Here is a 23,359-nt window from a genome sequence, read left to right as displayed (position 1 = left end):
TCCCCATTAAGCTTTTCTTACTATCATTTCTTACTATGATTCTTAGCGATTCATACAAATCTGTCTTTTTCAACTGTTGGTTTTAGATATGAACCATAATAGAGAAATTTTTTTTCTGAAGGGGAGAAGGGAATGAGCATAACTGGCCAAGCAGTGTTTGAAATCAGGGCTTAATATGTATTAAATCAATTCTCAAAACAGACCTATTACTCCAGTTTTACAGTTGATAAATCTGAAGCATAGGGAGGTTAAGGAACTTGTCCAAGGTCATATTTCTTGCAGGTATTGGAGCTGGATTATAGGGCATGAAAAATATGAGACAGATTGTGGACCCTGTGGACCACTATATCTCCTGTACCTACATCTTTTTAAAGTTATTGGAAATAGTAAAACAGAAGACTTAAAAATTTAAAATATTAGGGAGGTACGGTATTTCCTGAACACTTGAAGTTGTAAACCAGAATAATATGTCATTGCTTTCTAAGTATTCTTTACTGTATGATGTAAGTATTGTGTTCACTGAGTGAGCAGAAGTATGTACAAAATCACAGATAAGGTGTTTTATTCTGGATTTTAATATAGATCTTTTGTTCATTGAGATATGGCAAGGATACCTGATATTGAAATTACACTTATAAATTCAGGAAATTTAAAAAGTGACTGAGGGGGCTTCCCTCATGGTGCAGTGGTTGAGAATCTGCCTGCCAATTCAGGGGACACGGGTTTCATCCCTGGTCCGGGAAAATCCCACATGCCGCAGAGCCACTAAGCCCGTGCGTCACAACTACTGAGCCTGTGCTCTAGAGCCCACGAGCCATAACTACTGAGCCTTCATGCTGCAACGAGTGAAGCCCGTGTGACTAGAGCCTGTGCTCCACAGCAAGAGAAGCCACCACAGTGAGAAGCCAGCGCACTACAACAAAGAGTAGCCCCCACTCACTGCAACTAGAGAAAGCCCCGCGTGCAGCAACGAAGACCCAATGCAGCCAAAAATAAATATATATATATTAAAAAAAAAAGAACTTAAAAAAAAAATTACTCTGAGGGCTACAGAAATACAGATTAATGCAGTGGTCCCCAAACTTGTCCGGATGTGGAATCACCTTGAGAGATTAAAAAAAATAACCTGTGTATTAACCTGGGAGTGTGGTCTGGGCTTTGGAATTTTTAAAAGATCTCTGTGTGATTCTAATGAAAGACAGGTTTGAAAACTATTGAATTGATGGAATAAAAATCTAGGAATTAGGATGACTAGGATTTTTTGGGTGGGGGGGGATGTTAATTATTTCAAATAATGTTAAAATGGATGATTGTGAAAAAGTTGTGCATAATTTTTAAAGTATCACTATAACGTGTTGCTATTAGATAACACAACATAAATAGAAATATAGGACCAATTACATAAATTTTATCAATCCAATGATAGAATAGGATTCTTTTTTTTTTCATTGTGGTAAAATATACATAACAAAATTTACCATTTTAGCCATTTTTCAAGTGTATGGTTCCGTGGCATTAAGTATATTCACATTGTCGTGCAGCCATCACATTATCTATCTCCAGAACTTTTTCATCATCCTAAACTGAAGATCTGCCCATTAAATGATAACTGAACTTTTTCATCATCCTAAACTGAGAATCTGCCCATTAAATGATAACTCCCTGTTTTCTCCCCCTCCCAGCCCCTGGTAACCACCATTTTGCTTTCTGTCTCTATGAATTTGACTGTTCTAAGTACCTTACACAAGTGGAATCATATAGTATTTGTCTTTTTGTGTCTGGCTTATTTCACTTAGCATAATGTCCTCAAGGTTCTCATCTAGGTTGCAGCATGCATTTTCATTTCTTTTTAAGGCTGAATAATTTTCCGTTGTATTTTTATACCACATCTTGTTTATCCATTCACCTGGCATCTGACATTTGGGTTGTTTCCACTTTTTGTCTATTGTGAATAACACTGCTGTAGATAGTGTACAAATATCTGCTTTCAGTTCTTTTGGGAATATACATAGAAGTGGAATTGCGAGATCATACAGTAGTTCTATTTTTATTTATTTTTTGAGGAATCGCTGAAGTCTTTTCCACATTGGCTGTACCGTTTTATATTCCTACGAGCAGTGCAGGAGGATTCCAATTTCTCCACATCCTCACCAACACTTCCTTTCTTTTTAAAAAAGTAGTAGCCATCCTTAGGGGTGTGAAGGGGTTATCTCATTGTCGTTTTGATTTGCATTTTCTAAATGATTAATGATGTTGAGCATCTTTTCACATGTTCGATGGCTATTTATGTATCTTTGGAGAAATGTCTCTTCAAGTCTTTTATCCATTTTTAATTGGTTGTTAGGATGACTAGAATTTTAAGTCAACATTCCCTTTAACTAGGTTTATGATTTTAAGACAAGTCACTTAACTTCATTGTGCCTTGAATTCCCTACTAGCAAAATGGGATGTCATCTTTCTGTAACTACCTAACAGAAGTGCTAAAAATAGATTAGATATAGTACCTCCTAAAGCAGTATAGATAACTGTTATATTATTAGAACAGCTAACTTTATTAGCATATTTTCATTTTCTGTCTTAGAATAAAGAATCTTTTGTTTAATTTCAGTACTTAAGGAACATTTTTCTACAATAGAAGATTATCTGTTGAGGTTTCATCTGTAAAATTCTGCCTCACTCATGCCTTTTTGTTTTGGTTATTATAGTAAAAGCTCCTGGAGAGCAGTTTTACTGTATACAATACTTTATAGTAGCCTAACGGTACCTTGGAGTCTCATTGTAGTTGCACATATTTGTTTTAACTCCACTTTTCTAAGTGCTAAGTACCAAAAATTAGGTGATGTTATAAAATGATCTCTCTCCTTGAAAGACAAGACATTGTGAATTTAGTATGGCAGTATTATCTAACATTCGCTTTGGCCTATAATATTTTCTGACTAGATTACCTTTAATATAGACATACTTTGGAGATATTGCAGGTTCTTTTCCAGACTACCACAGTACAGCACATATAATAAATCGAGTCACAAGAATTTATTTGGTTTCCAGTGCATTTAAAAGTTATGTTTACACTAACTGTAGTCTATTAAGTGTGCAGTAGCATTATGTCTAAAAAAACAGTGTATATAGCTTAATTAAAAATACTTTATTTAAAAAATACTAACCATCATCTGAACTTTCAGCAAGTCGTAATTTTTTTGCAATAGTAACATCAGAGATCACTTATCACAGATCACCATAACGAGTATAATAATGAAAAAGTTGGAAATGTGAGAATTACCAAAATGTGACACAGAAATATGAAGTGAACATATGCTTGAAAAAATGGTGCTGACAGACTTGCTCGATGCAGGGTTATCATACACCTTCAGTTTGTAAAGCACTCAATTATCTGTGAAGTACAATAAAGCAAGGTATACCTCTGTAAGAATTTCAGGAATTTTATCCCATATTTAGAATGTTTAGTTTTTTCCTCCTATATCATGCACAAACTTGGCTTATTTTCAACCATTTTATAACTAGATCAGACTGTATTGGAAACATATGCTAGCAGTATAGGAGGTGATGTTTTTTTTTAAAATAGGTAACTGAAAGTGAGAGCTTGCTGTTAAGTAGGGCAGTGCAGATAAATAGTGGGAGCAGAGAGATGATTCTCTTTTAGTATTTTATGTATGAAATGAAACAGTTGAAAGCTGTAATTTTTTTTTAGACTTTTTTTTGATGTGGACCTTTTTTTTTTTTAAATTATTTATTTGTTTGTCTGCTTTGGGTCTTCGTTGCTGTGTGCAGGCTTTCTCTATTTGCGGCAAGCGGGGGCTACTTTTTGTCGTGGTGTGCAGACTTCTTGTTGCGGTGGCTTCTCTTTATTGCGGAGCACAGTCTAGGCATGCGGGCTGCAGTAGTTGTGGCACGCGGGCTCAGCAGTTGTGGCTTGCGGGCTCTAGAGCGCAGGCTCAGTAGTTGTGTGGCACACGGGCTTAGTTGCTCCGCGGCATGTGGGATCTTCCTGGGCCAGGGCTCGAACACGTGTCCCCTCCATTGGCAGGCGAATTCTTAACCACTGTGCCACCAGGGAAGTCAGATGTGGACCATTTTTAAAGTCTTTATCGAATTTGTTATATATTTTTTTATGTTTTGGTTTTTTGGCCATGAGGCATGTGGGATCTTAGCTCCCTGACCAGGGATTGAACCCACACCCCCTGCACTGGAAGGCAAAGTCTTAACCACTGGACCCCCAGGGAAGTCCCGAAAGCTGTATTTTTAAGAACTCTAGTTCACTAATTAAGTATGAGGATATAAAGTTCAGGTCTCCTAGCCTCTTTGTCTTTAAGGATAAAGAACATGAGACTGTTTTAGGTTGTTGCATAAACTTACAGATGTTCTTGGAAGTATTTGCAATTTAGATTTGGGAATTTGCTGTTGAGTTACTGAGTAAGCACACAGCAGTCATAATCATTTGTATAGAGAGCATACTTACTTGATCCCTAAAACTAATCAAATTACAATTTCTCTGTGTTTCGATTATTATTGCTTGAGTCATTTCCTTAATAAATGTTTTCCTTGACATAAGTATTTTTAGTAATTTCCCTTTATACTCTTAAATTTTGCCCCTACCAAGAAATTTGTCTTTTAATGTTACCTGAAAAATATGTAAAAAGCTTGTAATGTTAAAAAATATATATTCGTTCTAACCAGTTTAATATGAAATTTTCTTAACTTTTTTAGCGTGTTGTGTTTTTGTTTTTGTTTTGCGGTATGCGGGCCTCTCACTGCTGTGACCTCTCCCACTGCAGAGCACAGGCAGTGCTTATATTATAAGCATAGAATATTATGGGAGCACAGAAATCATGCTTAAAGGAGTCTTAAGGAATGATTAAGAAATGGAGAGAAATTTGTGGTAAACAAAGGGGTAGTTCTTGGTGGATTAAATATCTGTCTAGAGAGTTTGGCAAGGATCAGATTGTGAAGGGTCTAAAGGGCTGTGCTAAGGTTTTAGGGGTTTTTTGACTTAGTCCTGAAGGCATTGGGGAGCTGTTGATTTTGAGCCTCCCAGTTACATGATTAGAATTAATTTTTAGATATCTGGCAGTGGTGTAAAGAAAGATAAATTAGAGATTTTAACAGCTACTCAGACCTTAAAGAGGCAAAAACCAAAAAATAATAAATTATTTAAGAACTAGAATCACTAGCAATTGGTGATAAATTAGCTGAACGTAAGGAGTTTCAGGAAAGTGAAAAATTTGGGATGATTTATATTTCTGGCTTGTACAACTATATACAGATATAGACTTGATAAGAAAAGGAATATGTTTGGGTAGAAATAATAGGTGGTTCAGATGTGGACTTTACAGTATTTAGTACTGTGTGCCAAAGACCTATTCTAGATGCTGGGGATACAACATTGAACAAAGGAAACAGATTCCTCCTCCAATAGCACTTACAATCTTGGTGACTATAAGAAATAAACAAACTGTATAATATGTTAGATTGTGATTATTTTTTTAAGCCAAAACAAATCCCAAAAGAGGAATTGAGGGACAATTTAAAGTAGGGTGATCAGTGAGCACCTCACCTAGAAAGTCTTTAAACAAAAATCTGATGAAGGTGAATATAGCTATTTAGAGTGTTCCAGATGGAGTAACAGTAGGTAAAAAGGCCTGATGTATTGAAGGAGCAGCAGAGAGGTCAGTTGAGGGAGAAGGGTAAGTATTAGAGGAAGACTAGTAAGAAATGAGATTGGCGAAGTAATAGGTATTGGGGGGTAGGCTGATGTAAGGCACCATAAGAAATAAGATAACTTTTATGACGTTACCCAAGTGTGATTCTTTTTCCCTTAGGAATTAAAAGTTTATTTTCATTATCTAGGTCTTGTTAAGACCGTATCTTAGTATCCTGTATCTGATTTTTGTTACAGCACTTACCATAACTGTAATTAAATGTGCTTAGCATAGTGTCGTGTGCTTTGCTATAAAATACTTTTTGAATAAAGCATTTTATACTTTTGAATAAAGGAATAACACTTGCCTTCACTTGGTGGTTTAGTATATCTGAATATAATACTAAGTTTAATGCAGAGTTGTTTTGAATGTGTGTGGGTGGGGAGGGTGACATGTATGTTTTGTTTTAAGCATTTAGAGTTAGGTTTGCGTTTGGTTACTTTTTTTTTTCTTTTGTCTATTTTGTAGTATAGGTTCCTTGCCAGTGCTGAAAAGCAGTAATAAAATTGAGTTTATTTTAAATGAGCATTAGCAATGGTCTGTCTTTGGATGGATGGTTTTCTAAGTATATTTGTTAACAAGTCTCTTATCTTGATTTGGTGATTATTTTAGATTTATATGTCGACCCTTGAACAGCACGGGTTCACTTATATGCAGATTTTTTTCAGTAGTAAATACTGTATAGTACTGCATGATCCATGGTTGGTCAAATCTGTGGATTCAGAACCTTGCATATGGAGGATGGACTAGGTTATATGGGGATATTCCATTGCATGGGGAGGGTTGGCACCCCTAACCCCCCTGTGTTGTTCAAGGGTCAACTGTACTCTTATATCAAAGCAAATGTCTGTAGTTTCTGTAATTACTCAACCGTAGTTATTCAAATAGACTTAGTCTTTTAATCAGAAGAAACAAGCTTAATTTATTTATTAAATAATGTAAATAATTTTATTTCCTATAATCATCAATTATATCTCAATAAGGCAGGAACAAAAAAATTGGCTAAATGCAGTGTGGTATCTTGGATTGGACTCTGGAACATAAAAAGGGCATAAGTGGAAAAATCTGGTGAAGAAATAAAAGACTGGCGTTAGTTAATAGTAGTAATGTGCCAATGTTAATTACTTGTTTGACAAATGTAGCATGATTATGTAAGATGTTAGGGGAAACCGGGTGAAGGGTATATGGGAACTTTCTATACTATCTTTGTAACTGTTCTATAAATTCAAAATTATTCTGAAAATGTTTTTTTTTTAAAGCAACAAAAGCTACTGGGATGGGGAAGAATACAGTAATCACTAATTAATGTATAGAATTCATAAATTTTTAAAATTTAAGAGTAAAATGATTCAGGTAGTACAGAATGGTATCATAAATTTAGAAAAAGCAAAGATCCTTGCTTAATTACTCTAGTCCTGTTCCCTGGAAGTAACCAGGTTTTGTTTGTTTTTTATTTTTGTTTTTTAATTTTTTGTTTACTTCTTCTGGTGGTTACTGCCATAATTCCAGAGATGCTTATACCTCTAGGCCTTGATTGATGAACTTTAGACAGTGTCTCCTGACTCTTTACCATGAAAGATTTGTTTTATTAGTTATATTATTTTTTTTTTTTTTTGCGGTACATGGGCCTCTCACTGTTGTGGCCTCTCCCGTTGTGGAGCACAGGCTCCAGACGTGCAGGCTCAGCTGCCATGGCTCACGGGCCCAGCCGCTCTGCGGCATGTGGGATCTTCCCGGACCGGGGCACAAACCCATGTCCCCTGCATCGGCAGGCGGACTCTCAACCACTGCGCCACCAGGGAAGCCCTTGCATCTAACTTTGATTCTAGGATGACTTCAGTTGTAAGACCCATCGTTGCTTTAAAAAAACTATTCATTGGGGATGGGGGGCGCAGTACATTAAATGCTTGGTTAATTGAATTCAGCCCAATTTCAGAAATACTAAAATGAGAAAATATATCTGTAGTTAATGTTTTTATATAGAGGGGAACAAACAAAAAAATTAGGTCATCTTTAATTCTATTGTACACCTAGATTTTTTTTCACCAAAGTAACCTTTCTTTTTTCTTTAAAAAAAATTGAGACTATAAGCCTGCCTTTTCCATTAAACCCACTCCCCCACCTTTATTTATTTTGGTGGCTATATCATAATTGTATGTGTGGGTGTACCTAACTTGTTTAACTGGTTCCTTTCTTTGCAGCTCTTTCTATTATAAGCAGTACTGTGAAGAACATTTCTTATAGCTAAATCTTTGCTCATATCTGTGGTTTTTGGGTTTTTTTTTCCCTTTAGATGATGAGATGGAATTTCTGGGTTAAAGAGAATGTACATTTTTGTGGTATAACTTCGTAAAAAAGAAAAGCAACTTGACTTTTTTTTGGCTATAAATCATTACTAAAATATAACTTTTTCTTCTTTATTAGTGAACACTTGTCCTGCTCTTTCACCTTTTTCTTGCATGGAGACAGCAATGTTTGTACCAGTGTGGAAATTAACCAACATCAACCTGTATATCTTCTTAGTGAAGAACATATCACCCTTGCTCAACAGTCTAATAGCCCATTTCAAGGTAGATTATTTTACTGGCTTAGTTATTTGATCTTTTATTGTTTCAAGAAAAAATCCTTACTGAAATTGGTAGCGATTAATGAGATTTCCCCGATCTTTAGCCTAATGATGATTCTGATGTAGTTTACTTCTTTCCCATTTGAGTATTAAGTCAATGAAATAAGTTTTTTAATACAAATATTTAAAAAATTTCTTGTACATGAATGTTAGCGTAATTTAAAGTGTTTCTTTAAATAGCCTCTAGGTGGTGTACATGTTTATATTTTCAGAGTTATCTTGTGTTTCAGGTCACATAAGTCATTTTTAACATAGGTACACAGAACTTTTGATATAATTCTTACTATGAAAGTGGTTGAACTTTAGAGGAAATATTTTATAAGATTGATGATTTGTTTTTAAGAACTGGCAGTATGTTCTTGTTTTAATTCTAAGCCTAGTATTTGCTCTTTAAAAATTTACATGGCAGCATATAATAAGTACTTAGATTTATTTACACACACACACACACACACACACACAAATTATTTTTCCTCAAATTGCTTTTCCTTAGGGGAAAGTCAAGAGAAGTTGAAGGATATACAAGTATTCCCAGTTTATGTAGGAATTCTGTCCATCTGAGATTTTTGGGTAGACAAAATTTTAAGTTTTTTATAATAAACTCAGTGTTGTACTTTATCTTCAAAATAATGAAGTACAATAAATTGATATTTTCTGGAATTGATCATTATGGATTTCTTTTTCTTCCTTTTTTTGAATTGCATAATTACTTGCTGTACTGTTCAGTGTCATCTTATTTGGTATAATCATCTTTAGGTACTTACTTGATATCTGTTTTGGGTTTCTAGTTATCTTAAGCCCATTTGGACTAAATGGCACTCTCACAGGACAGGCATTCAAGATGTCCGATTCAGCTACAAAAAAATTGATTGGTGAATGGAAACAGTTCTATCCTGTCTCATCTTGTTTGAAGGAGATGTCTGAAGAAAAACAGGAAGATATGGATTGGGAAGATGATTCTTTAGCTGCAGTAGAAGTTCTTGTTGGTAGGGATTCCGAGTATTTAATCCTCAGGGGGGATATATGTGACTATATGTATTAGTTAGATTTTGCTGAATAATAATAACTCTGATATCTTAGTGGCTTTTAACAGCAAACATTTATTTCTTCCTTATTTCCTGCTTGCAGTACATAAGGGCTGCAGTTTGGTTGTGGTTTGGCTCCTTGTGTCTTCTCATCCTTCAGCCTAGGTTCAAAGAGTACCCCAGTATCTGGGACATACTATTCTTACAAGAACAGAGTCCCTATTATTCAATAGGGACTGAGCCTAACCATATAAGTGTATTTAAAGCTTCTGCTAGGGATATGATGTATGTTGCATCTGTTCACGCTCCATTAGGTAAAACTAGTCATATGGCCAAACCAAAGTCATTAGGGCAGGGAAATATATTCCACCTAGAGGGAAAAATGCTAAAGGTGGGAAGAAAATAATTATGAATGAATAATATTTGGAGGTTGGAAAGTTGACAGCGTGTGTGTTGCAGTATTTTAACATTTGGTAAAGCTGTTGCCTCTGATAAAAGACAGAAAATGTATACCAAAAGGACTTGTGGCTTTGATTTGCTTTGTCCAGGTCAGCACTATTTAGGTTGGCTTTATTATATTTATCTTCTTACTTAGGGACCTAGGTTAACAAGGTAAACTATATTTGAGACATGCCAGAGACAAGGCAGAGGACATAAAGTAGGAGAGGCTGCATCGATCCTGCAAGTACATCTGAAGTTCCTATTGGGTTGTGGCATCTATCACATGCGCTTACATTCCAGAGCAAGTTGCACAGCCCAGCTTAACAATGAGGTGAAGTTGTATACTCCACCTTAGAGAGACATGGGAGGTGTGGGGAATGTATGGGTGAACAGATAATTGGTTGAGCAGATTAGAATTTGCAACACTGTATTTAATGGATTCATATGGTAAATGTTATATATGAGATTACCTTATTTTTTTTAATAAAAGAAATATCAGTATTCAATTTCAGTAAATTTATTACCAGAGTAGTTGTGTCAAAAACAAAAACAAAACACAAACATATATTTGGCTTTTTAAATAGAGGCATATAAAGAAGAAAACAGAAAATGGTCCGTATTTCTAGTGCCAGTTACCTTTGTTAAAGTTTTAAAATAAACTTGGTCAAATTTGCAAATAAAGATCTTTTTTTAAAAAAAGAAATACACATTCATGGTTAGAAAATCCAAAAGCAAAAAGAGAAAGCTGCCTTCTTCTAAGTCTCTGTCTGTCACTAAAGGTAACCACTACTACCAGGCTCTTGTGGCTTGTTCAAGAAAAACCTTATGCCAGAAAGAGTACATTTATAAAAGTACATTAAATGTATTTTTATTTTAACAAGTGTGATCATATTATATCTACTTTTCCGTTATTGCACTTTTGAGTGAAACTAATCCCACTACAGTCACAATAGTAATTGATTTTCTTATCCTTTTTTTTTTTTCCTTTTAGCTGGTGTCCGAATGATCTACCCAGCGTGCTTTGTTCTAGTCCCTCAGTCAGACATTCCTACTCCTAGCTCTGTGGGATCCTCTCACTGTTCAGCTTCTTGCTTGGGTGTCCACCAAGTGCCTGCTTCCACAAGAGATCCTGCTATGTCTTCAGTTACTCTTACACCACCTACATCTCCTGAGGAAGTTCAAACAGGTATTGTACTAGTTTGTTTCATTAGCTCTAGTGATAAATCTGTTATCTTGAATATAGTAAACACTTAAAAAATAATTATTTTGGAATAATTTCAAACTTACTGAAGTGTTTGTAAGTACAGTGCAAGGAACTCTTCTCATTCAGATTCCCAAACTGTTAACATTTGCTCCATCACCCTCTGTCTATGCATACATTCCTTATAACTGATCTTTTTCTGAACCATTTGAGAAAAAGCTGCAGACATGATGCCCCATCATGGGATGATGCCCCATCACCCCTAAGTGCTCAGTCTGTTTCCCAAAATTAAGTACGCTTTCCTATATGACTACCATTTAATCTTCCAAGTCAGGAAATTAACATTGATATAACACTATCATCCAGTTCCCATTCCCTGTTCAAATTTTTTTTTTGCTTTCTGTATTTCAAATAAAGTGACATGCTTTTTTGCCTCAAAATATAAGTAGGCTTACCAGATAGCTACTGGTAAGCTATCTATCCAGCTGTCTGTCTTACCAGGGCAAGTTATATCAGAAATTTAAAAAAACAAAAACAAAATAATGTTATTTTAAACCTACCTTTATTCTCCTACAGCCTGTTCTTTTTTGTTTTCAGTTGATCCTCAGTCTGCCCAGAAATGGATCACATTTTCTTCAGTATCTGATGGCTTCAGCTCTGATAGTACTAGCCATCATGGTGGGAAAATACCCAGAAAATTAGCAAATCATGTGGTGGATAGAGTTTGGCAAGAATGTAATTTGAACAGAGCACAGAACAAGTATGTATTTTCATCTTCAAGTTTAAAAATTGCATGTTGGTAGTTACTTGTAGATATTTAAAGTATAAACTGTTACTCTCATGATTTTAATTGAAAAAATGGATTTTTAAAAATTCAACTTCAATGCTTAATTCAGGGTTACAAAAAATTTTATGAATTCTAAAGAGTTTTATAATTTCAAATCTTAGGAGGAAGTATTCGGCTTCATCAGGTGGTCTATGTGAAGAAGAGACAGCCGATAAAGTAGCATCCTGGGATTTTGTTGAAGCTACACAAAGAACAAATTGCAGCTGTTTGAGGTAGATTTTTTTTTCTTTTCTGTTTGGTTGATGTCGGTATATACATGTATGTGTGGTAGTTTCTTATGCTGTTGCATACTTAGGCCCCACTTTGTTTGAGATACCTTACGTAAACACAGGATTTTTTCCAAAAGAAAAAAATATGAGGAAAATAAAAATTCAGTAATATGGAGCTGATTGTAGAAGGACATACAAATGTGTAGGTTCTTATACAGTTACCAGAGCTGGACTGTGAAAGCTTGGATTCATAGCCAAATAAAAGAATTTTATACTGAATTATGGAATATATAGCATCTATAAGGTAAGAGGAACACAAGTCTCTTGAGAAAAGTGTTCACAAATGGCACTGTGCTTGAGAAATTTCTCCCAAGCGTTCTCATAGAAAAGATGATACATGATATACTGAGGTAAAATTTTTCTCAGTCTTTTTTTATAGTAAATACAATATTGGGTTTTGCGCAGCAGTTTCTTATAACATCCCTTTGGTCAAGCTGTAGGTGAAATGCTGAACTAAGATTCAGAAAATAAGATTCTACAAGGGACCAAAGCTGTTATGTAAAAATACAGGCTTTCTAATAGACTGTGTTGGTTGAAAGGTCGGTAGAAGAATGGATGTACTTGGAATTTTTTAGGCAATGATATTTATTTTATATATTGGGGATTTTGATGAGATTTGTTTATCACAGGCATAAAGATTATGTTGCCTAGCGTTTATTATTTTATTCTACAGATTAAAGATAGATCATATGTTTTTGCAGTCAAGTAAATAAATAATGGCATTGACATCCCTAACCATGACTTACAAATGCACAGTTGGCCACCCCTTCTTGTCATGGCCGTGAGCCAAAGGGATGGAGTGCTTGCAGGTTAGGGCTAAGGTTTTTCTTACATTAGCTCTGTTTGATTGAGTGCAGTGACAGACTCTCAAGTGTTCTGATGTGTTTTTGCATAGATTAAGTTTTCTTTTATATAGATTCTTTGGATTAAAGACTGTACAATTTTTTAAAGTCTGGCAACCTTGTTAAAAACTTGCCTCTGTTGTTGACAAGAGAGATTGGAATAAAAATATGGATAGATTAGCTCCTGTTTAACAGTTTAAAGTAGTAAAAACCACACTCACCTTGAGGGGAAAAAAAACCAAACTTAGTCTTTTTTTTTGGCCGTGTTGGGTCTTCGTTGCTGTGTGTGGGTTTTTCTCTAGTTGGCAGCGAGCAGGGGCTACTCTTTGCTGCAGCGCGTGGGCTTCTCATTGCGGTGGCTTCTCGTTGCGGAGCATGGGCTCTGGGCATGCGGGCTCAGTAATTGTGGCTCGCGGGCTCTAGAGTGCAGGCTCAGTAGTTGTTGCACATGGGATTAGTTGCTCCGCGGCATGTGGGATCTTCCCGGACCAGGGCTGGAACCCGTGTCCCCTGCATTGGCAGGCAGATTCGTAACCACTGCACCACCAGGGAAGTCCCAAACTTAGTCTTGAAATGCAGGGCTTCAATGCATTATTTGACTAAGACCAGGGGTTGTTGGCAAACTACGATCTGTTGACCACATTTGGCTCACCTATTTTGTATGGTGTGTGAGCTGAAATGATTTTTACAGTTGTAAATATTTGAAAAAAATGAAAGGAAAATATTCTGCGAAAGTTATGTGAAATTCAAATTTTAGTGTCCATAAATAAGAATTTATTGGGACAGAGCCACATCTGTTCATACACATATTAACTGGCTGCTTTTACAGAGTTGAGTGGTAACAAGACAGACTGTATGGCCCCCCCAGAGTCTAAAATGTTTACCATCTGATCCTTTACCAAAAAAAGTTTGCCAATCCCTGGTCTAAGACCAATAGAATGCTTAAATGAAATTAGATTTTTCTTTCACTGTATTGGCATTTTTATCAAGCAGCTCTTCTTTTTTAGTTTCTAACCTAGGCATTGCTTTATTCTTTTTGAAAGATTTGGGTTTTAAGTCTATTTGTCTAGAATGGTTGTAGAGGAAGACACTCAAAATGCATGTTGGTAAACGTAAGTTTTAATTCTTGCTCTAAGCCGAACTTTTATTTTTAAAAACATACTTTCTTTCCTAATTCCAGAAATTCCTCCTAGGTATTTAGAGCTTTGATATGATGAAATTTCCTATAATCTATATGTTCGACTAGCTTTGGTAAACTTACCCGTCTAGTAAATACAGTGTTTCTAATCATTTACTTTTTTATATTTTTCATTCACTTTTTTTTTTTTTTACTACTGCATATTGTAGATTCCTCCTGTACCCCTGCCTCTCCCCCCCAAATCTGGTTCTCTTCTTTAGTTCATAAGTAAGGCTTGAAACAGACTTGGAGCCACCCTATTATGTGTATCCTCTCCTGGTATAGAATATAGGAGGTAGCACATACATTGATAACTGACTGTACTAGTCAGCCAGTCTGTTCTCAAATCTATCCCTACATTTTCCCTGCTCTGTTCTGTTTTGCAGGGAGTTAGAATTCCTAGGCTCCCTTGCTTTTAACATGTGTTTTTTGGTTTTCACCCCCAGTTTTATTGCGATATAACTGACAAATGATATTGTATGATTTTAAGATGTCAGTGTGATGATTTGATTAGGCTCACTTGCTTTTTGGAGTTGGCTAGTTGGAGGCACTAAGAGAAGATTGGTTGATAAGAGGAGGAAAGAAGCCAGGGTATTTCCCCACCCCTTTTTCGAGCCAACTTCAGCAGCAGCTCTGTGTCCCGTTAACAGCCCCTTCTTCTGTGGTCCCAGTTACCATTGGGCAGTTCCTGCTGTGGTTGTAGCACCATCCCACGCTTCTGTGATCTGATGAGACTACTTCATCTTATTGTCCTTTCAGCCATGGAAGTGATTGAAGCTCCCCTGCTGTTACTGCTTTCTCCGTTACCTCATTTTCCTCTGTTTTGTTTTTTGATAAATGATTGTAATACATTTACTCTGTGTGAAAGATAGGACTGGACCCTTCTCTTAGAAATTGATTTGAAAAAAAAATTGCATAAATATAAGCAGTTTGCATGATATATATGTGATTTTAAGAAATTTAAATTATACAAATAAGGCTGAAGTACTGCTTGACCACTCTCTTTCCAAATCCTACTCTCTCTCCCTAGAAGTAACTACTTGCCAATTAGGTATTATCCTTTCATGTTCTTCTCTGTAATATTGTATGTATATGTGTTTTTCCTCCCAACACATGAACATAATACAGATGTATTTGGCAGTTTATTTTTTCACTTCATGTGCCTTAGATCTCTCCATTCTAGTTACTTGTGGATCTGCTTTACTGTTTTAAAAAAAATTCTTGGCATTCCACTGAATGGAAGTACCATAGTGTATTTAATCATTCTGGGTTTGATGGACAAATAGGTTGTTTCCAAAGGTTTTTTTGTTTTTGTTTACTTTTTTAAAAATAATACTTTTGTGACTATTAGTTATTTATTAGATTTTTTTTTGACACTCTGTGATAGATGATGTCCAAGGCTCAGGATACATTAGTGAACAAGGCTCCTGCTGTTGTGAAGCCTGCGTGCTAAGGGGAGTGGGGCAGATAATTAGTTTTCAAAAAAAATTCTTAATCCTTTTAAAATTTAAGAGTGGTGAGTGCTAAGAAGGAAATAAAATTAGGTGGGTGATGTGATAGAGAGTTGTGGGCAAGGGGGCTATTTAAATACTTTGCTTGTGACTTCAGAAAGCTTCTACCAGTTTCACTCCCACTTCTTGCATATAAGAGTGCTGGTTTTTCTTACGCTTTCACTGATCTGAGAACTGTCCTTAAAATTATTCTTTTCCCATTATAGTAAGTGAAAAGCATAAAATTGTTCTAATTGGCATTTTTCAGTTGTTAGTGAGATTAAAAACTGCACATTTATGGATATTAGGCTTTGGTCTCGTGGAATGTTCATAAGAAAATTAGCACTCAGCAAGCTGTATAAGTAGAAAGCAATACAATAAATTTTAGATATTAACACTAAAATACTAGGAACTTCAACTAATAGGAAAAATAATTAAAGGAATCCCTCTGATACTTTCAGGACAACTTCTTTTTTAGAAAGATTCTCCAACTTGGTTGACTTGTAATATGAAATTCAGTTGTCTCTAAAGAAGACTAGCTTTTAGAAGAAGGTCTATATAGAAGAAAGGAACTATGATTTAATGTTACCAAAGTTTTGGAGAGCCATTGCTATTCGTATATAGCCCAAATTAATAGTTTCTTTGCCTTATGGAAGGACAAAGGAATGTATGGCTGTTTACTTTTCACATCCCTTGTATACTTGGAATGTAACCAGGTAGCTCACCTCCGATTATTGGAGATTGTTTTTCTCCTTAGTGCCTTGCATAACTTGATGAATTCTTAAACTTTCGGTTTCAAAGCTCATTTACACTCTTAAAAAATTATGGGGTATCCAAACATGCTTTTATTTATGTGGGTCACGTCTGTTTATATCATTTTAGGGAAATTTTAAAGCAGTGCTTAGTTTATTTAAAAAATAACAAAAGCCAGTACAAATTAACATGAATAAAATACTTTTATAGAAATCAACTATATTTTCCAAAGCAAAAAGCAGATTAGAGGACTTCCCTGGTGACGCAGTGGTTAAGAATCTGCCTGCCAAAAACGCAGGGGACGCGGGTTCAAGCTTTGGTCCAGGAAGATCCCACATGCCGGGGAGCACCTAAGCCCATGCGCCACAACTACCGAGCCTATGCTCTAGAGCCCGTGAGCCACGACTACTGAGCCCACGTGCCGCAACTACTGAAGCCCACATACCTAGAGCCTGTGCTCCGCAACAAGAGAAGCCACCGCGATGAGAAGCCTGTGCACCGCACTGAAGAGTAGCCCCCAGTTGCCGCAACTAGAGAAAGCCCGCACACAGCAACAAAGACCCAGCGCAGCCAAGAATAAATTAAAAAAAGAAAAAACTATATGTCATAAGATAACCTTAAAAAAAGAAACAGATTAGAAGAGATAGTTGACATTCTTTCCTTCATAAATGCCTTTAAAAATTGGTGGATATCTTACACTTACAGCACATCTCAATTTGTACTCTCCACGTTTTGAGTTCCTAGTTAGCCACATGTGACTTTAGATACCATTCTTGGACAGCACAGCTTTAGAAATAGAGTTCAAAATAGGACTAATGTCTGGATATAGGGGAAAAAATATACATACACACATATATATAAATGTCTGATATAGAAAAGACAAGTTTCTAGTCAATATATTATTTTCTAACAACTGGAAGAGCTGCATTTCCTCATAAGGTAATGTGGTCCTTGTCATTGAAAATATTCGAAGAGGGGTTGGTTAGAGAAGGGGTTATTCTTACATTGGATAGAACCTACTGTTTGTTTTTTTAATGACCAATAACTTTATTAAATTTTTTAAAATGCTATTTAAAAAATTTAAATAATGCACACGAATATAAAACTTAAAATAACAAGTTCTCCCTGTTATGCATGTATGTAGATCTGCCTGCCTGTTTTCTTTTCCACAAATGGAATCATGTTTTGTATACTGTTCTTCAACGTGCTTTTTTTGAAAAACAGTTATCCTGGGTATCTTTCTTTATTAGCACATATAGTTCCACTCTCTTTTTTCTTTTAAGTTCATAGTACTCCATGATACTGTCGAGGTATGATGCTTTATTTGGCCAGTCACCTGTGCTGCACTCTTGCCGAAGACTTTTTTTTTTTTTTTTTTTTGCGGTACGCGGGCCTCTCACTGTTGCGGCCTCTCCCGTTGCAGAGCACAGTCTCAGCGGCCATGGCTCACGGGCCCAGCTGCTCCGCGGCACGTGGGATCCTCCCGGACCGGGGCACCAACCCGCGTCCCCTGCATCGGCAGGTGGACTCTCAACCACTGCGCCACCAGGGAATCCCTCTTGCTGAAGACTTTTAAAGCAAATCTTAAATACCGTCATTTCACTCCTACTTCAGTATGCAACTCTAAAATATGTTAATATTTTCTTATGTAGCTATAATTCCATTATCACACCTGGTAAAAGGAACAGTATTTTATTGGTATCATCTGATACCTTCTACAGATATGTCTCAGAAATATCTTTTTGTAGTTGGTTGGTTTGACTAGGATTCAAATAAGGAGTAGACATTTGATTGTTAAGTTTTCGAGGTCTCTCTTTTAATCCTCTTCCTCCTTTCATGACATTGACTTGGTTGGAGAAACTAGGTCAGTTGTTCTATAGAATGTCCTACATTATGGATTTTCTCAATTTGTTATGTATTTTAACTTGTTCTTCTGGTGTCATTTAACTTCTTTTATCCCTTGCATTTCTGTAAATGGAAGGTAGCTCTAGAGCCATGTCCCCTAATACTAGCTATGTTTGTAACCACTAGTGACTATTTAAATTTATTTATTTACTTGGCTACACCACTCGGCATGCGGGATCTTAGTTCCTGGACCAGGGATCGAACTCATGCCCCCTGCAGTGGAAGCATGGAGTCTTAACCACTGGACCACCAGGGAAGTCGCTGTGGCTATTTAAATTCAAAGTAACTGGATTTAAATAAAAATTTAGCCCCTCCATTGCACAAGTCACATTTCTAGTTCTCAGTAACCACATATAGAACATTTCTGTCATCACAGAAAGTTATTTTGGACACTGCTGATCTAGAGGCTTAATTAGGTTCAGGTTTAATATTTTTGGCGAGAATACTACATAGGCAGTGCTGTGTTGCTTTGTATGGTGTCACATCAGAAGAGACATATGCCTGGTTATCCCACTTTTAATAATGTTAAAACTAAGAAGGTGGGGATCAGCCTGATGCCGTCATTGTAAAGTTCTAATCATGTTTACTATGAATAAAGACAGTTTTTCTTCTTCTTTTGAAATCTCTGATCTCTTTTTTTTTTCCTTGACTTATTGCATTGGCTAAAACTTTCAATAAAATTGTTGAAAAGAAATGTTGAGAGTTAATATTCTTGCTTTGTTCCCAGTCTTTGGGAGAAAATATTTAGTCTTCCATCATTAAGTATGATGTTAGTTGTAGTTTTTCATAGACGTCCTTCATTGGACTAAGTTCTAATACTTGCTTGCTGCATCTTTTTATATGAATAGGTGTTGAATTTTGTCATGTTTTTCTATATTTATTGAGATAATCATATGGTTTTGTTTTATTCTGTTACGTGATGAATAATATTGGTTTTTTTCTTGTGAATGTTACACCTTACATTCGTGGGACAAATTCCATTTGGTTATGATGTATTCTCAGTTTATATATTACTCATTTGCTCGTTTTGTTAATGATTTACATCTGTTTTCTTAAGGAATATTGATTTCCTTTTCTTATGATGTCTTTGGTTTTGGTGTCAGAGTAATGATGGATTTCTCCTGTGTCCTTTTGACGTAACTGCAGTTTTCTTTGATAACTTTCATGCTTTTTTTCCCCTCCTGTACAATAAGAGGTCCCAGGCTCTGTACAAAAGGGTGTCTCAGCATGTTCCCTCAGTAGAGAGGGTTCTTTGAAAAAGTGCCTGCCACTGCTTTTTAATAGTCTTTCAAGTTACCTCTGATATAACAAAACCATTAATAAAGTATATTGTAAAAAGAAAACAAACCAAAAAAACCTAATGAATACTTAATGCTTTAACTCCAAATCCCTACAAATTTTTTTTCTAGTTTTTTTTTTTTTTAAATTTACGAATATTTCATTGTTGTAAAGTTAAAGCCATAAAAATAATCAAATGGCCTACTATCATACCGTTAGAAGAAAAAAAAAAAGGTGTTCATGAGAGTTCCATATTAGAATACAAGTTTTCCTTAGGCACCTGTTTATGTATGCTATTCTGCTCTTTACAATAAATAATTAAATTTAAGACTTAATTCCTCACTTTTTAGACCTTATTAGTTTACAAATTACATATTGACCTATGCTAAATTTTATACCGACCCATGCTAATGAATTCAGTACAGAAAACAAAAAACACTGCACTCAAGCAAACTACATATATATATATATATATATATATATATAAAACTTATATGAGAATTGCTACTCCAGCTTTCTTTTGGTTTCCATTTGCATGAAATACCTTTTTCCATCCCCTTACTTTCAGTCTGTATGTGTCTCTAGGTCTGAAGTGGGTCTCTTGTAGACAGCAAATATATGGGTCTTGTTTTTGTATCCATTCAGCCAATCTGTGTCTTTTGGTGGGAGCATTTAGTCCATTTACATTTAAGGTAATTATCGATATGTGTGTTCCCATTCCCATTTTCTTAATTGTTTGGGGTTTGTTATTGTAGGTCTTTTCCTTCTTTTGTGTTTCTTGCCTAGAGAAGTTCCTTTAGCAGTTGTTGTAGAGCTGGTTTGGTGGTGCTGAACTCTCTCAGCTTTTGCTTGTCTGTAAAGGTTTTAATTTCTCCATCAAATCTGAATGAGATCCTTGCTGGGTAGAGTAATCTTGGTTGCAGGTTTTTCTCCTTCAACACTTTCAATATGTCCTGCCACTCCCTTCTGGCTTGTAGGGTTTCTGCTGAAAGATCAGCTGTTAACCTTATGGGGATTCCCTTGTGTGTTATTTGTTGTTTTTCCCTTGCTGCTTTTAATATGTTTTCTTTGTATTTAATTTTTGACAGTTTGATTAATATGTGTCTTGGCGTATTTCTCCTTGGATTTATCCCGTATGGGACTCTCTGTGCTTCCTGGACTTGATTAACTATTTCCTTTCCCATATTAGGGAAGTTTTCAACTATAATCTCTTCAAATATTTTCTCAGTCCCTTTCTTTTTCTCTTCTTCTTCTGGAACCCCTATAATTCGAATGTTGGTGCGTTTAATGTTGTCCCAGAGGTCTCTGAGACTGTCCTCAGTTCTTTTCATTCTTTTTTCTTTATTCTGCTCTGCAGTAGTTATTTCCACTATTTTATCTTCCAGGTCACTTATCCGTTCTTCTGCCTCAGTTATTCTGCTATTGATCCCATCTAGAGTACTTTTAATTTCATTTATTGTGTTGTTCATTGTTGCTTGTTTCATCTTTAGTTCTTCTAGGTCCTTGTTAACTGATTCTTGCGTTTTGTCCATTCTATTGTCCATTCTATCTCCAAGATTTCGGATCAACCTTACTATCATTATTCTGAATTCTTTTTCCGGTAGACTGCCTATTTCCTCTTCATTTGTTAGGTCTGGTGGGTTTTTATCTTGCTCCTTCATCTGCTGTGTGTTTTTCTGTCTTTTCATTTTGCTTATCTTACTGTGTTTGTGGTCTCCTTTTTTGCAGGCTGAAGGTTCGTAGTTCCTATTGTTTTTTGTGTCTGTCCCCAGTGGCTAAGGTTGGTTCAGTGGGTTGTGTCGGCTTCCTGGTGGAGGGTACTAGTGCCTGTGTTCTGGTGGATGAGGCTGGATCTTGTCTTTCTGGTGGGCAGGTCCACGTCTGGTGGTGTGTTTTGGGGTGTCTGTAGACTTATTATGATTTTGGGCAGCCTCTCTGCTAATGGGTGGGGTTGTGTTCCTGTCTTGCTAGTTGTTTGGCATAGGATGTCCAGCACTGTAGCTTGCTGGTCGTTGAGTGAAGCTGGGTGCTGGCGTTGAGATGGAGATCTCTCGGAGATTTTTGCTGTTTGATATTATGTGCAGCTGGGAGGCCTCTTGTGGACCAGTGTCCTGAAGTTGGCTCTCCCACCTCAGAGGCACAGCACTGACTCCTGGCTGCAGCACCAAGAGCCTTTCATCCACAGGGCTCCTTAATTTGGGATGATTCGTTGACTATTCAGGTATTCCACAGATGCAGGGTATATCAAGTTGATTGTGGAGCTTTAATCCGCTGCTTCTGAGGCTGCTGGGAGAGATTTCCCTTTCTCTTCTTTGTTCTCACAGCTCCCAGGGGCTCAGCTTTGGATTTGGCCCCGCCTGTGCGTGTAGGTCGCCGGAGGGCGTCTGTTCTTTGCTCAGACAGGACAGGGTTAAATGAGCCGCTGATTCGGAGGCTCTGGCTCACTCAGGCCGGGGGGGTAGGGAGGGTCACGGAGTGTGGGGCGGGCCTGCAGCGGCAGAGGCCGGCATGACGTTGCAGCCTGAGGCGCGCCGTGCGATCTCCCGGGCGAGTTGTCCCTGGATCCCGGGACCCTGGCAGTGGCGGGCTGCACAGGCTCCCCGGAAGGGCGTGTGGCTAGTGACCTGTGTTCGCACACAGGCCTCCTGGTGGCGGCAGCAGCGGCCTTAGCGTCTCATGTCTGTCTCTGGGCTCCGCACTTTTAGCCGCGGCTCGCGCCCGTCCCTGGAGCTCTCTCAAGCAGCGTTCTTAATCCCCTCTCCTCGTGCACCAGGAAACAAAGAGGGACGTAAAAGTCTCTTGCCTCTTCGGCAGGTCCAGACTTTTCCCCGGACTCTCTCCCGGCTAGCCGCGGTGCACTAACGCCCTGCAGGCTGTGTTCACGCCGCCAACCTCAGTCCTCTCCCGGCGCTCCGACAAAAGCCGGAGCCTCAGCTCCCAGTCCCGCCCGCCCCGGCGGGCGAGCAGAAAAGCCTCTCGGCTGGTGAGTTCCGGTCGGCCCGATCCTCTGCGCTGGAATCTGTCCGCTTTGCCCTCCGCACCCCTGTTGCTGTGCTCTCCTCCGCGGCTCCCAAGCTCCCCCACTCCGCCTCCCGAAGTCTCCACCCGCGAAGGGGCTTCCTAGTGTGTGGACACTTTTCCTCCTTCACAGCTCTCTCCCGCTGGTGCAGGACCCGTCCCTATCCTTTTGTCTCTGTTTAGTTTTTTCTTTTGCCCTAACCAGGTACGTGGGGGGTTCCTTGCCTTTTGGGAGGTCTGAGGTCTTCTGCCAGCGTTCAGTAGGTGCTCCGTAGGAGTTGTTCCACGCGTAGATGTATTTCTGGTGTATCTGTGGGGAGGAAGGTGATCTCCGCGTCTTACTCTTCCGCCATCTTCCCGGAAGTCTCTCTAGTTTTTTACTTAAAAAATATTTTATAAACATTAATATCAGTTGAGTTTGGAAATCTCCAAGTGCACAGTATTTTTACTGCACTGAAAGAAATCTTAAACTTTGAATAAAATTATTAGATTTTAAGGTATATAGTTTTAAATTCTTCAATTTAGAATTGCTTCACATCATGAGGAATAAATTCTTTTAGGTACTTCCTTTTCTTTTTCCTTTCCAGTCAGCTTATTCTTTCTGTATTGGTAAGCCTTGGGAGAAGGAAGGTAGGTATGGTATGGGGCATCAACCAGTCAATTCCAGAACTATCCAGATGGATATAACTACAATCTTGATTGATCTAACTTCAGTCCAGTAGAGTAAGTTTCCTAGCTGGTTGCTGTAGGATTGTAGATGATGACTGAGC

The 23,359-nt window shown here is 37.4% G+C and overlaps 1 protein-coding gene across 2 annotated transcripts in view; it reads left to right on the top strand.

Annotated features, from left to right (window-relative positions):
- Positions 1 to 23,359, top strand: part of MED13 (mediator complex subunit 13) — a 95,310-nt gene that overhangs the window by 15,512 nt on the left and 56,439 nt on the right. Inside the window, exons 4-8 of one of the 2 annotated variants that reach the window (XM_004271739.2) lie at positions 8,142 to 8,287; positions 9,132 to 9,329; positions 10,801 to 10,995; positions 11,608 to 11,770; positions 11,959 to 12,069. In XM_004271739.2, coding sequence (XP_004271787.1) covers positions 8,142 to 8,287; positions 9,132 to 9,329; positions 10,801 to 10,995; positions 11,608 to 11,770; positions 11,959 to 12,069 — 813 coding nt within the window. Of the gene's footprint in view, positions 1 to 8,141; positions 8,288 to 9,131; positions 9,330 to 10,800; positions 10,996 to 11,586; positions 11,771 to 11,958; positions 12,070 to 23,359 lie in introns of both variants that reach the window. The other variant, XM_033431635.2, reaches the window with a different exon arrangement.

This window comes from Orcinus orca, chromosome 19, assembly GCF_937001465.1.
Source record: "Orcinus orca chromosome 19, mOrcOrc1.1, whole genome shotgun sequence".
Taxonomy (NCBI): domain Eukaryota; kingdom Metazoa; phylum Chordata; class Mammalia; order Artiodactyla; family Delphinidae; genus Orcinus; species Orcinus orca.
This window is presented reverse-complemented; position numbering and strand designations above follow the sequence as displayed.